The 11893-nt window shown below is 57.6% G+C and overlaps 2 protein-coding genes across 2 annotated transcripts; both read right to left on the bottom strand.

The window, feature by feature from the left end:
* Nucleotides 1-1905: 1905 nt before the first annotated feature.
* ICAM5 (intercellular adhesion molecule 5) lies at nt 1906-8887 on the bottom strand. Its single transcript, XM_036240779.1, has 11 exons — nt 8726-8887; nt 7499-7768; nt 6987-7307; nt 6468-6755; nt 5918-6172; nt 5541-5789; nt 4807-5049; nt 4440-4718; nt 4118-4357; nt 2962-3228; nt 1906-2334 (listed from the first exon to the last, which is right to left on the bottom strand). Exons 1-11 carry the CDS (start codon nt 8805-8807, stop codon nt 2060-2062), a joined length of 2769 nt encoding a protein of 922 aa, XP_036096672.1. The 5' UTR covers nt 8808-8887; the 3' UTR covers nt 1906-2059.
* A 1601-nt stretch (nt 8888-10488) lies between these two features.
* Nucleotides 10489-11714, bottom strand: ICAM4 (intercellular adhesion molecule 4 (Landsteiner-Wiener blood group)). Its single transcript, XM_036241027.1, has 3 exons — nt 11307-11714; nt 10884-11189; nt 10489-10738 (listed from the first exon to the last, which is right to left on the bottom strand). The coding sequence occupies exons 1-3, from the start codon at nt 11698-11700 to the stop codon at nt 10620-10622; spliced, it is 819 nt and encodes a 272-aa protein (XP_036096920.1). The 5' UTR covers nt 11701-11714; the 3' UTR covers nt 10489-10619.
* Nucleotides 11715-11893: the final 179 nt, after the last annotated feature.

Below are 11893 nucleotides of genomic sequence, written 5' to 3' on the forward strand. Positions count from 1 at the left end.
TGTCCCTGACTCGTTTGGTCTCATCCTTCCTTAGTGTAGAACACCCTCCTCCCATGACTCCCATAGCTGCTGTCTTCTCACCACTCGGGGAGGGGAGGCTCAGCATTCAAAGAAGCCCCCCTTCACAACCCTGTCTAAAACAGACACCCCACCCCCACCCGTGGCAGGCTCAAGTTCAGCTCCTTGCTGGTCTGCTTAGAATTTTCCAGAATTTTCAGTTCTCTACTTCTCCAGGGTAATTTCTTTCACATTCCTCTCCCCAACTGGACCATGACTTTGAAGGTCCAAGGTTACCGTCACATCTGTGTTCCTGACCATGACAGGCCACCCCAGTCCAGCATAGAGAACCTCTTCAGGAGCACACACTAAATACACAAAGGTCTCAGACTGTGTGTCAGCAGACTCCTGGCTGCTTTTAGCCATTCAACATTGTCTGAACAACTACTGTGTGTCAGGTCCCAGTGGAGACACTGCATGGTGAATAGAACAAAGATCCCTGCTCTAGTGCAGTCAATATTCTAGAGTGTCAATAAAGAAATATTCAATTATATGTCTAATAGAATGTCAAGTAGTGAGCAGTGCTACACAGAAAAAAAAAGTATAGAAGATGATAAGGAGTTGTGGGGCTACCTTAGCCCCAGTTCTCAGGAAGGCCTCTCTTAGAAGGTGACATTTGCATAGAGACCTTAGGATAAGGAACTAGCTATGGGACTGTTCAGGGAGGACACTCTAGGCAGACAGAATGGCAACAGCAAAGGCCTGTGGTGGGCAGGACTTTGTGAGGTTCAAGGAACCTGGAATAGGGGGCTGGGAGTGGAGAAAGGTGACTGAGGGGGGCGGTCAGACTACAGGAGCTGCACCACCCTTGTGCCTTGTTGCCCTCTGTACTTGGCACCCAGCACTGTCTTGGCCTCTAGCGCCCCCATTTCCTGCTCTCACCTTTGTTCATGCAATGTTTGCATGGGCAGCTGATAGAGCTGGAGCTGTCCAGATCTGATTCCTTCTCTGCAGCTCTGTTCCTGCTTTTGAGGCAGAAGAAGACTGGGGATGGAGAGGATAGGAACCCAGCTGTTCTCTCCTTATGCTGTAGGGAGTGAGGGGGATAGTGATGTGCAGTGGCGGTTGCGGCTGATACCCTGTGTTTCTATCCTGAATCATGATGGGCCAAATCCAAAGGCAGGTTGGGGGTAAACTGAGGCACTGAATGAAGGAAGCATTGAGAGTTGGATAGGGACACCCTGGGGACTGATACCCATAGCTGCTGCCACTGCCTTCCTTTACCATCCAGTCCAGGCCTCAGAGCAGGGTCCGTACACCCAAACCCCTGAGCGGGAAGCTCCATCCACCCTGGGAAGGCAGCCTCAGCTCTGCCAGGAACTAGGCCTGGGGAAGCACCTAGCACCCACCTCCAAGAGTTAGCTGGATTAAATAAGCAGCAGGGAGAGGGAGGAAGGAGTGTAGTCCCCACTCTGGCCCAAAGGTCCAGTGAGAACAGGAAATGGGGAATGGAGAGAAGTTCCAGGTCACACTGTGCAAAAGCATCTTGAATTGTGCCCAGCATACAGTAGGCCTGCAAACATTTTTGTTTTTTTAGTCCTCACCCAAGGATACCTTCCCATTGATTTTTTTAGATAGAGTGGGAAAGAAGGAGAGAGAGAGAGAGAAACAAACATCAACGTGAGAGACACACATAGAGTGGTTGCCTCCTGCACAACTCTGACTGGCCTGGGGATTAAATCTGAAACTGAGGTCAGTGTCCTTGACTGGGAATCAAATCCCTGAGACTCTTTGGTCCAAGGGCCAATGCTCTAACCGCTGAGCAAAACTGACCAGGGCCAAAAACAGTTTTTTGAATGAATAACCCAGGGGCTGTTCCATATGGCAGAGACTGACACAGATCTAGAGTCCTTTATAAAAATTTTATTGGGGGGGGTTAGAAAATGGGGGTGACACCCTGGAGTTGAATACATAAATAAATGAATGAATAAATAGAACAATAAATAAGCCCCGGTATGTGTCTGGGGGGCATCCCCCGGCCTGCGGGGAGAGGGTAGGTGGCTCACGCTGATGTCAGTTGGATGGAGAAGACCTCGCCCCCCGCGGGCGTCTCTGCAGTACCATCAGGTTCTGTTCCACCTTGGGCACTGGCGTTTCCGCCTGCACCACTGCCCGCGCCATTGAGACAGACAGCCTCACCTGAGCTCTCGGCCTCCTGCACGTTATACTCGCCCTTCTTGCAGGCGGTGGACTGCACGTAGAAGGCCAGACCAGCCCCTGCAGCCAGCAGCACTGCGCCCCCCACCGCACTACCCACAGCGACCCACAGCCACGGACCTGCGGGGTGGAGCCCCTCAAAGAAGGTGGACGGGCTTGGGGTCACCCCCACCCTGACAAGATGCTGAGCCCAATCCATCCCCAGTGCTGGTGTGACAAATGATCCATTTTACATGCCACCCAGCACATGGGGATAAAAGCCCCTGGCTGACCAGAGATACCCACAAGTCAACTCTCCTCACCCCCAAAACAATGAGGGTGGGGAATGTGTCATTCCTCAGCCTCAGAAAGAACCAAGTTTCAGAGTGACACAAACTGGGAGAAGGGATCTGGTTAGCCCCCTACTCCCCACTCCCATCCTCTGTCCTTGGTCCCTCTCCAAGTCCCCTTCTGCACAGTGACCAAGTGGAGGGTGAATTGGACCAAGTCTCCACCAGGCATAAACCTTCTTCCCAAGTTACTAAGTCCATCCCCACAGCAGTCACAGCCTTGGAGAGTTCCTCCCCTTAAAGTTCATTCAGCTCCCTCTCCCTCTCCCTCACCCCAAGCCAGCCATCAAAACCCCACCCGTCTGGATGTCCCTGACTTCTACCCTGGCCTCCTTTAGTCTCATCTGTGGGGCTGAGAGGGAAGCAGAACTGCGGTCAGATGACCCAAGGTGCAGGCCACACCCCAGGTATCACTTACCAGCCACACGGACGGTGATGCGCCTTGAGTGGCGCCCATGCGCGTTGGTGGCTGCGCACTCATACTCTCCTCCGTGGCTACCCAGGGCACCTGCCACGCTCAGGGTGCTGTTGTTGCTGGACAGGCCGATGTTGAGCGCCCCAGGGGGCGCGCGCCAGCTGATTTGGGCTGGGGGCCAGGCCTCAGCGCGGCAGGTCAACGTGAAGTTTCCACCTGGCCGCACACCTCCTGGCGGCGAGGCAGCCAGCTCGGCTACCACCGGCCGGTCTGCAGAGGACAGGAGGTTGGACAGGGGCTCAGCGCCAGCCCCGCTTCAGCCCACCACAATCTGAGACCACCCCTGCTAGGATGTGCAGGCCAAGATCCTGCCTCCTATCAGAGCCTACTTCCCCTACAATCGGACTGTATTAAGTACTAAAATCTTGCCCAGCCAGTGTGGCTCAGTGGTTGTGCATCGACCCATGCACCAAGAGGTCACCGGTTTGATTCCTGGTCAGGGCACATGCCCAGTTTGTGGGCCAAATCCCCAGTGGGGGGCATACAGAAGGCGACTGATTGATGTTCTCTCTCACCAATGTTTCTATCTCTCACTCCCTCTCCTGTCCTCTCTCTCTAAAATTAATAAAGGGGGCCCTGGCCGGTTTGGCTCAGCGGTTAGAGTGTAGGCCTGCGGCCCAGAGAGACCCAGGTTCGGTTCCCACTAAGGGCGCGTACCTCGGTTGCAGTTTGTCCTCGACCCTGGTTGGGTTGTGCAGGTGGCAACCACTCGATGTGTCCCTTTCATGTCGATGTTTCTCCTTCTCTCTCTCTCTCCCCCTCCCAATCTGAACAAAATATGGAAAAGTGTCCTCGGGTGAGGATAAAATAATAATAAAATTAATAAAGGGGAAAAATTAAGTACTAAAATTCTGCTCCCAGCTTCACTGAATGGGAGGAAATGGGGACCTGCATTCGGGGCCCTTCTGACCCAGGACTCCAGGGGGACAGAGCTCCTGTTCCCTAGAGTTTTCTTTGCCCTCAGGTTTGGGTCCAATCCCTTGCCCCTGAGAATGGGATTGGGGGAGGTACCCTTGAACTCCTCTGCACAGTGCGTGCAACTGCTGCCAAGTCCCTGTTTGGGACTGAGGGCTCTCTATCTGGTGCTGCCCCCACTTACATTCCACGCCCACGGTGATGGTCCGGGCATCAGTGCCATGTGTGTTGGTGGCTAAGCAGAGGTAGGTGCCAGCATCCTGTCGGGATACGTGCAGCCGCTGAGGCCAGGAGCCACCCTCCCGGGAGCAGCTCACTTGTGGGGAGGGGCGACCCAGGGCAGCGCAGGCCAGCTCTGCAGCCTCAGCCCCTTCCAGCCATGTTTGGTTACTTGGACAGGTGGACTCATCCATTTTTGGAGGCGCTGCAAAGCAGCCATGGGGGGGTGTCAGGGAGGGGCCAGACTGGGGCACCCTCCACTCCCACCTTCCCTGGGCCCTGCTCACACTCCACGCTCACGGCAACCATCTTGACCATGGAGCCATGCCGGTTGGTGGCATTGCAGGTGTAGATACCAGAGGCAAGTTCACTAGGGATGCTGGGGGCTCTGGGACTAGGGTCTGAGGGAGCCAGTGGCAGCAGCACTCTGTCACTTGTGCCCCTGGAGCCAACGCACTCCACTCTTGGCTGTGGCTTCCCATCAACCTCACAAGAAAACAGCTGTCCAGATCCTTCCACCCATGTCCAATTGCTGGGGCAGCTCAGCTCCTCAAAACTGGGGCCATCTGGGGATCAGAGGATCAGGCAAGGACTAAAAATCAGACCAGAGTTACTCAAACATACCGTAATTTACCCCTTGCTGGCCCCACTCACATTCCACCGTGATGGCCACATTTTTGGCTGCAGAGCCTCGAGCATTGGTGGCTTCACAGCGGTAGGTGCCTGCATGCTCCCGAGCCACATGTAGCAGGCCCTCGATGACCTCGGCCTCCCCAGAGCGCACACAGCTCACGTTGGGTGGCGGCACCCCATGTGCCACACAACTCAGTGAGGCCTCTGTTCCTTCCAGCCATGTAATACGTTCTGGGCAGCCCACACTGTCCAGCGCTGGTGCATCTAGATGGGGGAGTGTTGTTAGGTTTGGGGATGGTCCTAATGTCCCTAGACCCTCTTTCCTGTTCCAAGGAGACCAGGTAGGGTTGGGCAGGTTATGCTCTGCACAGGCACGATGAACCAAAGGGGTTTCACAGCAGTCAAGCCATGCACTGTTTAGGAGTTTCATGCAAGGGGCACCTTTTTCTGATTCCTGCAAAATGCCCACAGGACCCTTCTCCAGTCTTTGGCCTAAAAATTATTAGGTGGCTTGGAGCACACACCTTTCCATCTTTACCTTTCCGCGACTCCGCCCTAATGCCACGCCCTCACACCCCTGTGGACACAAAACCCTTTTCCATCCAAGGTCTTCCCCTAATCCCAAACACCAGCCTATCCCCTTTCCCAAAATCCTACTCAAAGGCATCCCTCAGACTTTGCTCCTACTTTTCCCTGTAAGCTGGCCACCTCTAGACTTTAAGAACCAGGGATGCACCCTGCGTACACCAACTCACACTCCACTGTCAGTGTAACGTCCTTAACCGCCTCGCCCTGGGCATTGGCCGCAATACAGCGGTAAGTGCCGGCGAGTGCGCGAGTTATGGGACCCAGCAGGCCCAACGCCAGCACGGCTCCGCCGTCAGGCCGGGCGCAGTGCACAGAGGGCGCTGGATTTCCATGGGCTTCGCAACGCAGTGTCTGCTCTGGGCCCTCCGGCCACGTCCAGCTCCTGGGACAGTCTGAATCGTCCAGCCGGGGAGCGTCTGCGGGCAGGGATGTGGGATAGAGAAGGCTACACGTGGACCGTGAGAAAGGTTCCACTTCCAAGACACGGCTAGGGACTGGGCAGGTCCTTGGAGATCACGAGGAGGGAGGCGAGAGCTCAACTCACATAGTACTCGCAGTTCGGTGCTCTCGTTCTTGCTCAGGATCTCCCCGTCCACCTCGAGGGTGGCGCCGCAGAAGAAGCCGCGTCTGTCGTCGTTCACGGTGGCATTTAGCTGGAACTGGGCGGGCTGCCCCGGGGCCACGGCTGGAATTCCGTCTAGAGTGACCAGAGCTCGGGCCCCAGCAGCGCAGGTTACGGTCACCGTCTTCCCCTCGGGAACGCTGGGCTCGCTCAGGGTCAGGAAGGGAGCCGGGAAGCCTAGGGGCGAAGCATTTGCCCAGAGTCGACTGACCACACCCCTTATCCGCCGGAACTCTGATACGGTGCCCCGCCTCTCTAGCTACTCAGGCTTCGCCCCTTCTCATCCCACCTCTTTGAGGTGGTCAAGCCATATCCCCATCTGGCGGCTCAGACTTCGCCTCTCTCGCTATTCCGTTTGCCCTCCATATGCCCCGCCCCTTTGGGACTCTCGGCCCACCCACTCTTTGTTCCGCCTTCGCGTTCCTCTGGCTGCACCCCTAAGCCGTGAAAGTCCGGCTTCACTCCCCCTTACTGTAGACAGTCACGTTCTCCCAGGTCTCTCGGCTCTCGCCCCCCAGGGTCATGTTGCAGACCAGCTGCGTGGCGCCCTCCTGCTCTGCGCTAGCTGTGGCTGTGGCAGTGGCTCTGAGCGCGTCCCCCTCGAGGGTGATATCAGGACTCAGCCTCTGGTCCCCCAGCGCCAGGTAGACCCGGGCTTCCGAGACTGGAAACAGCCCATCCAGGAAGCAGCTCACAGGTCTTTCCGAGCCCACTTCCAAGAGCCGGGGGGCAGCGAGGCGCGGGGGTTCCGGAGACAGTGCTTAGAGTTAAAGAAGAGAGATTGAATTTAAGTAGTGAACATTGAATATGTATGTACTAAGCGCTTTACAAGCACTATCTTATCCTGCTATCCTTGAGACACAGAGAGTAAAATAACTTTCAGCTGGTGGGTCCTGGCGTGAGGATTAGAATTCAGATTTCTCTACCTCCAAACTTCTTAAGCACTGGGCCGACCCCTCAGTGTACCCTTCCCTTTCCCACACCCACTCACCGAAGGTTCGGAGTATTCTGGGGGCCGAGCTGTTTTCAAATAACCCCAGGCCATGAGGACGCAGGTCCAGCTCCGCGCGGCACGAGAAACTGGCCCCATGGTCCTCCCTCCGCGCCAGTACTGTGGCGGTTAGCACCGCGCCCCGAGCTCGGGGTGACTCCCCGGAGAAACTGCGGCGGATCAGCTCCTGGGTGCCCCGCAGCAAGGTCATTGTGAGGCTCCCACGAGGCCCAGCGCCAGGGACCCTACAGCTCAGGGTGAAGTTCTCGCCCACAGGCTGCCAGGCAGGCAGAGGCATCAGCTCTATACGATCAGGACGCTCTGCAAGGGAGGCACCAAGGTTCTTGGAATCTCCGGGGCTCAGCTGTATGTATAGTGATACCCAGGGGCCAAGAGGGAGGGTTTGGGGATCCAGAGGATAGGGCCTGAAGGGGAGGACCTCATGCCCCAGCGGGCGGGGCCGGGAAGGGAGGGAAAGTAGTGGAGTAAGAGCCTGGCTGCTGAGAACTCACGAAAAGTACGAATGAGCCCACGCGCCTGCAGTGTGCGCCGCGCGCAGCGGAAGAAGCAGACGGGCTGGGTCTCCGGCTCGCGGATGTCCACCAGCTGCCGCGCGAGCCAGCGCAAACCTCTCTGGGTCCCATTCCGGCGTAGCGAGGTCTCCAGGCCACCGCGCTCCGGCCGTGGGCAGTTGGTGCTGCAATTCAGCCACAGCGATCCCCCGCGCTCCACGAGCGCCACGCGGGGCTGCAGGTCTGCCCAGAAAGGCTCCTGCGCTACCGCTGCCCGGAGAAATGCGGGCTCAGCCTGGGGAGCCACCTTCTTGACATCTTAGCGCCCCTAGGCTGAGTCAGGGATTCCCCGGGAAGGAGTAGAGGGGAATCAGGAAACAACTCAGGAGTCCCGCATCCTGCTCAGGCCTCAGGTTTGGAGGTGTGCACCCAGGGTACAAACCTCTAGGGTGCCTCTGGGACATGGCAGCGGAGAGCCCTGGTCTCCAAGGTGCCAATGGGGTGGAGGAAAATCACAGGGGATGGGGGAAGGTGAGAGGAAAGATGGGGTCTTCGACACACACACACACACACACACACACACACACACACACACACACACACAGCGACGCTGGGAGGAGAGGACCCCAGGTGAGGGAAGGGGAACGAACACCTAGAGAGGGGAGACTAAGGTTGAAACAAAGGAGAGATGAGGCTGAATCAAGGATAAGGGAGGACTCTAAACCAAGGTGAAGAACACTAAAAGAGGACGTGGGGCTAGGCTCAAGGAAGGAACCGCGGAAACATCGAGGAACTCGGTTGCCAGGCCTCGGGTGGGGAGGGAACAGCGCCTCTGAGTCACGGCAGTTGGAGAGATCGGGTCTTCGTGGGCCGCAAGTGAGTAAGATGTCAATCGGTGAACCATGGTGCATAGCAGAACGTGAGGCGGTACCCCAGGAGGGGACAATGGCGACATGGGGTCTCCGAGGCGCAAGGTTGGGTGCGGAAGAGAACCCAGGATCTCAAAGGGATACAGTATGGAAGAGATCTGGGCGAGCGAGGAGTCGGGAAGCTGGGTCTCCAGTGTATGTCGGAGGAAGAGATAAAGAGAAGAAAGCCCACGGCTGAAGGTGGGGACAGACGCGTGGGAGCGAGGCGAGGGCGGAGCCGGGAGGGGCACGTCGCCACTGCTCAGGTCCAGGAACTCCGCCCCCGCCCTGTGCTCCCGGAGCTGGAACGGGCTCTTACCTGAGAGGCCGACAAGCCCCAGGCCCAGGGCAGCCCAGAGGCCGCGCAGCGCCCGGCGCAGCCCTGGTGAGGGCCCTGGCATCGCCGCCGCCGGGAAAGTACAGGAAGAGAGGGGAACGCGAGCGCTGAGCTGAGCTCGAGGACGGCGCAACGCGGCGGGTGGGATGTGGAGGAGGCAGAGTTGCGCTCTGGGATTGGTTTAACGTTGGTAACTTGGTTTCCAAGGAGGGGGAGGCGGCAGAGGCGACGGTGAGGCGGGAGGGCGTGCGTGCGCCAGGCTCCCTGCCTCGGTGAAGGTGTGCTGGCAGGAGCTAGCGACCCCCGGGGGTCTACGTGGAAGCCGGCCCCGTCGCCCGGAGCCTTCTGGGGGCGGCCTCGAGCTCTCGCGTCATCCCCCGCGGCGACGCGGAGGTCGGGGGTGGGGTAATGTTGGGTTGCCGGTCTCAAACCCCCACTCCATCCCTAGCTTAGATGCTTTGAAAATGATGTGGACTCCGAGCTCCACCCTCATATTTTGCCCTTCCCACCAATTCAGGCCCCTTGCAGCCGGAATTGATTTATGGGCTTGGGGAGATTTGGAAAGCGAAGGATAGGGTAGGCACGGTTCTAGAGGCGGGTATAGAATGCTTTCTTCCTCGATCCTTCCCCTTTTGACCAGGGGGAGCTGATGATTACAGCCACGCTCCTAATCCCTCTCTGGCTCCGCCCCCGCACGCGACAGAGGGGGCGGAGACTAAAGTGTCAGGGAGTCAGGAACACGTGTTCCTGCGCGCAGTGTTCACAGGCGTCTAAATTAGGGTCGGCTCTGCTCCGGGTCTGTATTTACCCAGCGTGCAGCGGGCACGTCTACTCGGCGTGTGCGAGCACGAGCTGCGGAAGAGCACCTTTGAACTCTCTGCGCGGCGGCCAGGGCCCTGGACTGCACGGGCTCTGCCAGGTATCCAGTGCGGACTCCGATTGTGTCCACGGGAGAGCAAGAGACCAACTGTGACACTTTTGACCCCGCATCTGGGCCCCCATGTGCCCACCAGGCCCTGAGACTATCAGGACCGCGCCGGAACGCGTCTGTACTAGCCACGTGGGCCATCTGATTGCTCCTTCCGCGCAATCAACACATGGGGACCTTTTCTGCGTATCCACGTTCATCAATATGTCCATGTGACCCTGCCTATTTGTGCTCTAGTCCTCAGCGCTAACAAGTGAACTATGGGAATCAGTTCTAGATCCACTCTTGTCCTACGGGAAAGTGAAGGATCAAAAGTGAAAAGGGACCTCAGCGTCGGCCCGCAGACCTAAGGGTTGCAGGTTCAATCTCGGCCCCGGTGGGGACTAATACAGGAAGCAACCAATCGATGTGTGGAGGTCTCTCTCTCTCTTTCCCTCCCTCCCACTTCTCTAAAAATCAATGGCAAAAATATCTTTGGGTGAGGATTAACAACAAAAAAAGTGAAAAGGGCGGGGAGGAAAAGGAAACACAACACCCAATCAGAGCTGTCACGTGGTAGCAGCGGAGCCAGTCAGCAGAAGCCAGACAGTGAAGGCGCCCGCCCACAGCCCAAGGCCCTCCAGCGCCTAGGCTTTGCCCACCTGCACCGCACTGATAATGCCCACAGGAGAGGTGTTTACTACACCGGCTGGAAACAGAGATTGGGGATCCGAAGTGGACCTACGTGAGGAAACATCAGGTACCCTCAGGGAGACAAGGATCTTGGAGAAAGTGATTGTGACAAGGCAAAAAAAAAAAAAAAAAAAGACCACTTTTCAGAGGCAGTGCACTAATGGGGGACCTTCAGGCCAAGTGACAGACTGGCTGAGGAAGGCTTTATTGATATAGGCAGGGGTCTCCAAATCGTTACAGATTCCTTTTTGCTCCGGCTCAGCGGGCATGGGCCCTCTACGCCCGGGATTGCATCAGTAGGTACTTTCGAAGATAGGCCGCCCCCACGACGAGAAGAATCCCCACAAGGGCTGCGATGGAGGTGGAAGCCAAGGCTTTGGACATAGGGCTCCAAGCTGGGGGCAGAAAGTGAGAATTAGGAATGGAGCACTTGGAGGCGTGATGACCCACGTGGAGCTCAAGCTTGGCCAGCACACTCTCCTAGGGTCATAACCCTTCTCCACCCCTCCTCAAATTCCCAGGATTGCAAGGATGCCTCACCCAAGAATGTCAGCGTCATGGGTGCTGAGCTGCTGCCGACCACCAGGCCATCGAGATTGAGGCGCGCGTGGCAGGTCACTGGCTGCCAGAGGTCGTGGGGCCTAGTTCGTAATGCATAAGTCAGCGTCACGTTGGCCAGATCCAGGCCTGTGAAGTACTCTAGGCTTTCGGAATAGATGACCCGGCCGCCGCGTCGCAGAGTTATCACCAGGAAGCCCACGGGGAACACGTGCGTCACGTGGCAGCGCAGGGTGTATTCACAGCCTTCTAAGACCGGAGGCTCCAGGATCACGCTGTGCGGCGGTTCTAAAGCAAGAGGGGGCCGCTGAGCAGGTCCGCTGGCGCCCTCTAGCGCGACTGTCAACGGCCCCATCTCTGTCCCCCTCCCTTCTCCCCAGTAAGGCCTAAACCCAAGTCCCTCACTGTAGGCGTTGATCCTGGCGGTGGCCTCCCGCGTTACTCCTGCGCAGGTGATGAAGCAGTGCACATCGGAGCTCCAGGCCCTTACATCCAGCAGCTGGAAGGAGACCCAACTAGGTCCGCTGAGCATTTGACCCCGCCGAAGCCCAGTATGGAGGGTGGAATCCTCCAACAGGGGGCAGCTGCTGCTGCAGTTGAGCCACACTGAACGCCCCGGCGGCACAGCCACGAACTTGGGGCTTATGCGCACCCAGAAAGGCGCTGAGGTCTCTGAGGGCGCGGGAGAGCTGCCTCCGGAGCTTTGCGCCCGCGCAGCCCAGCGCCTCCGCGCGCTCCCGCCTCCGGAGTAGGCTGCCGCCAGCAAAACCAGCAGTGAAAGGGGGAACAGAAACCCCATGGCAAAGAGCCCGAAATAAGGGACCCCGCGCCAGGAAGCCAAGGCTGGCTCTGTAGATAAGGAAACCCAAAGCCCCGCCTCCTCAGCCCCACCCGGAGGGACAGAGGCTCCTAGAGGGCCAGGAGCCCTGCAATATATCCCGCCCTCCCCTGACTGAAAAATGGGATTCCAGATCCCATTATAAACCAAACGT

This window comes from Molossus molossus, unplaced genomic scaffold (assembly GCF_014108415.1).
Source record: "Molossus molossus isolate mMolMol1 unplaced genomic scaffold, mMolMol1.p scaffold_m16_p_4, whole genome shotgun sequence".
Taxonomy (NCBI): Eukaryota; Metazoa; Chordata; class Mammalia; order Chiroptera; family Molossidae; genus Molossus; species Molossus molossus.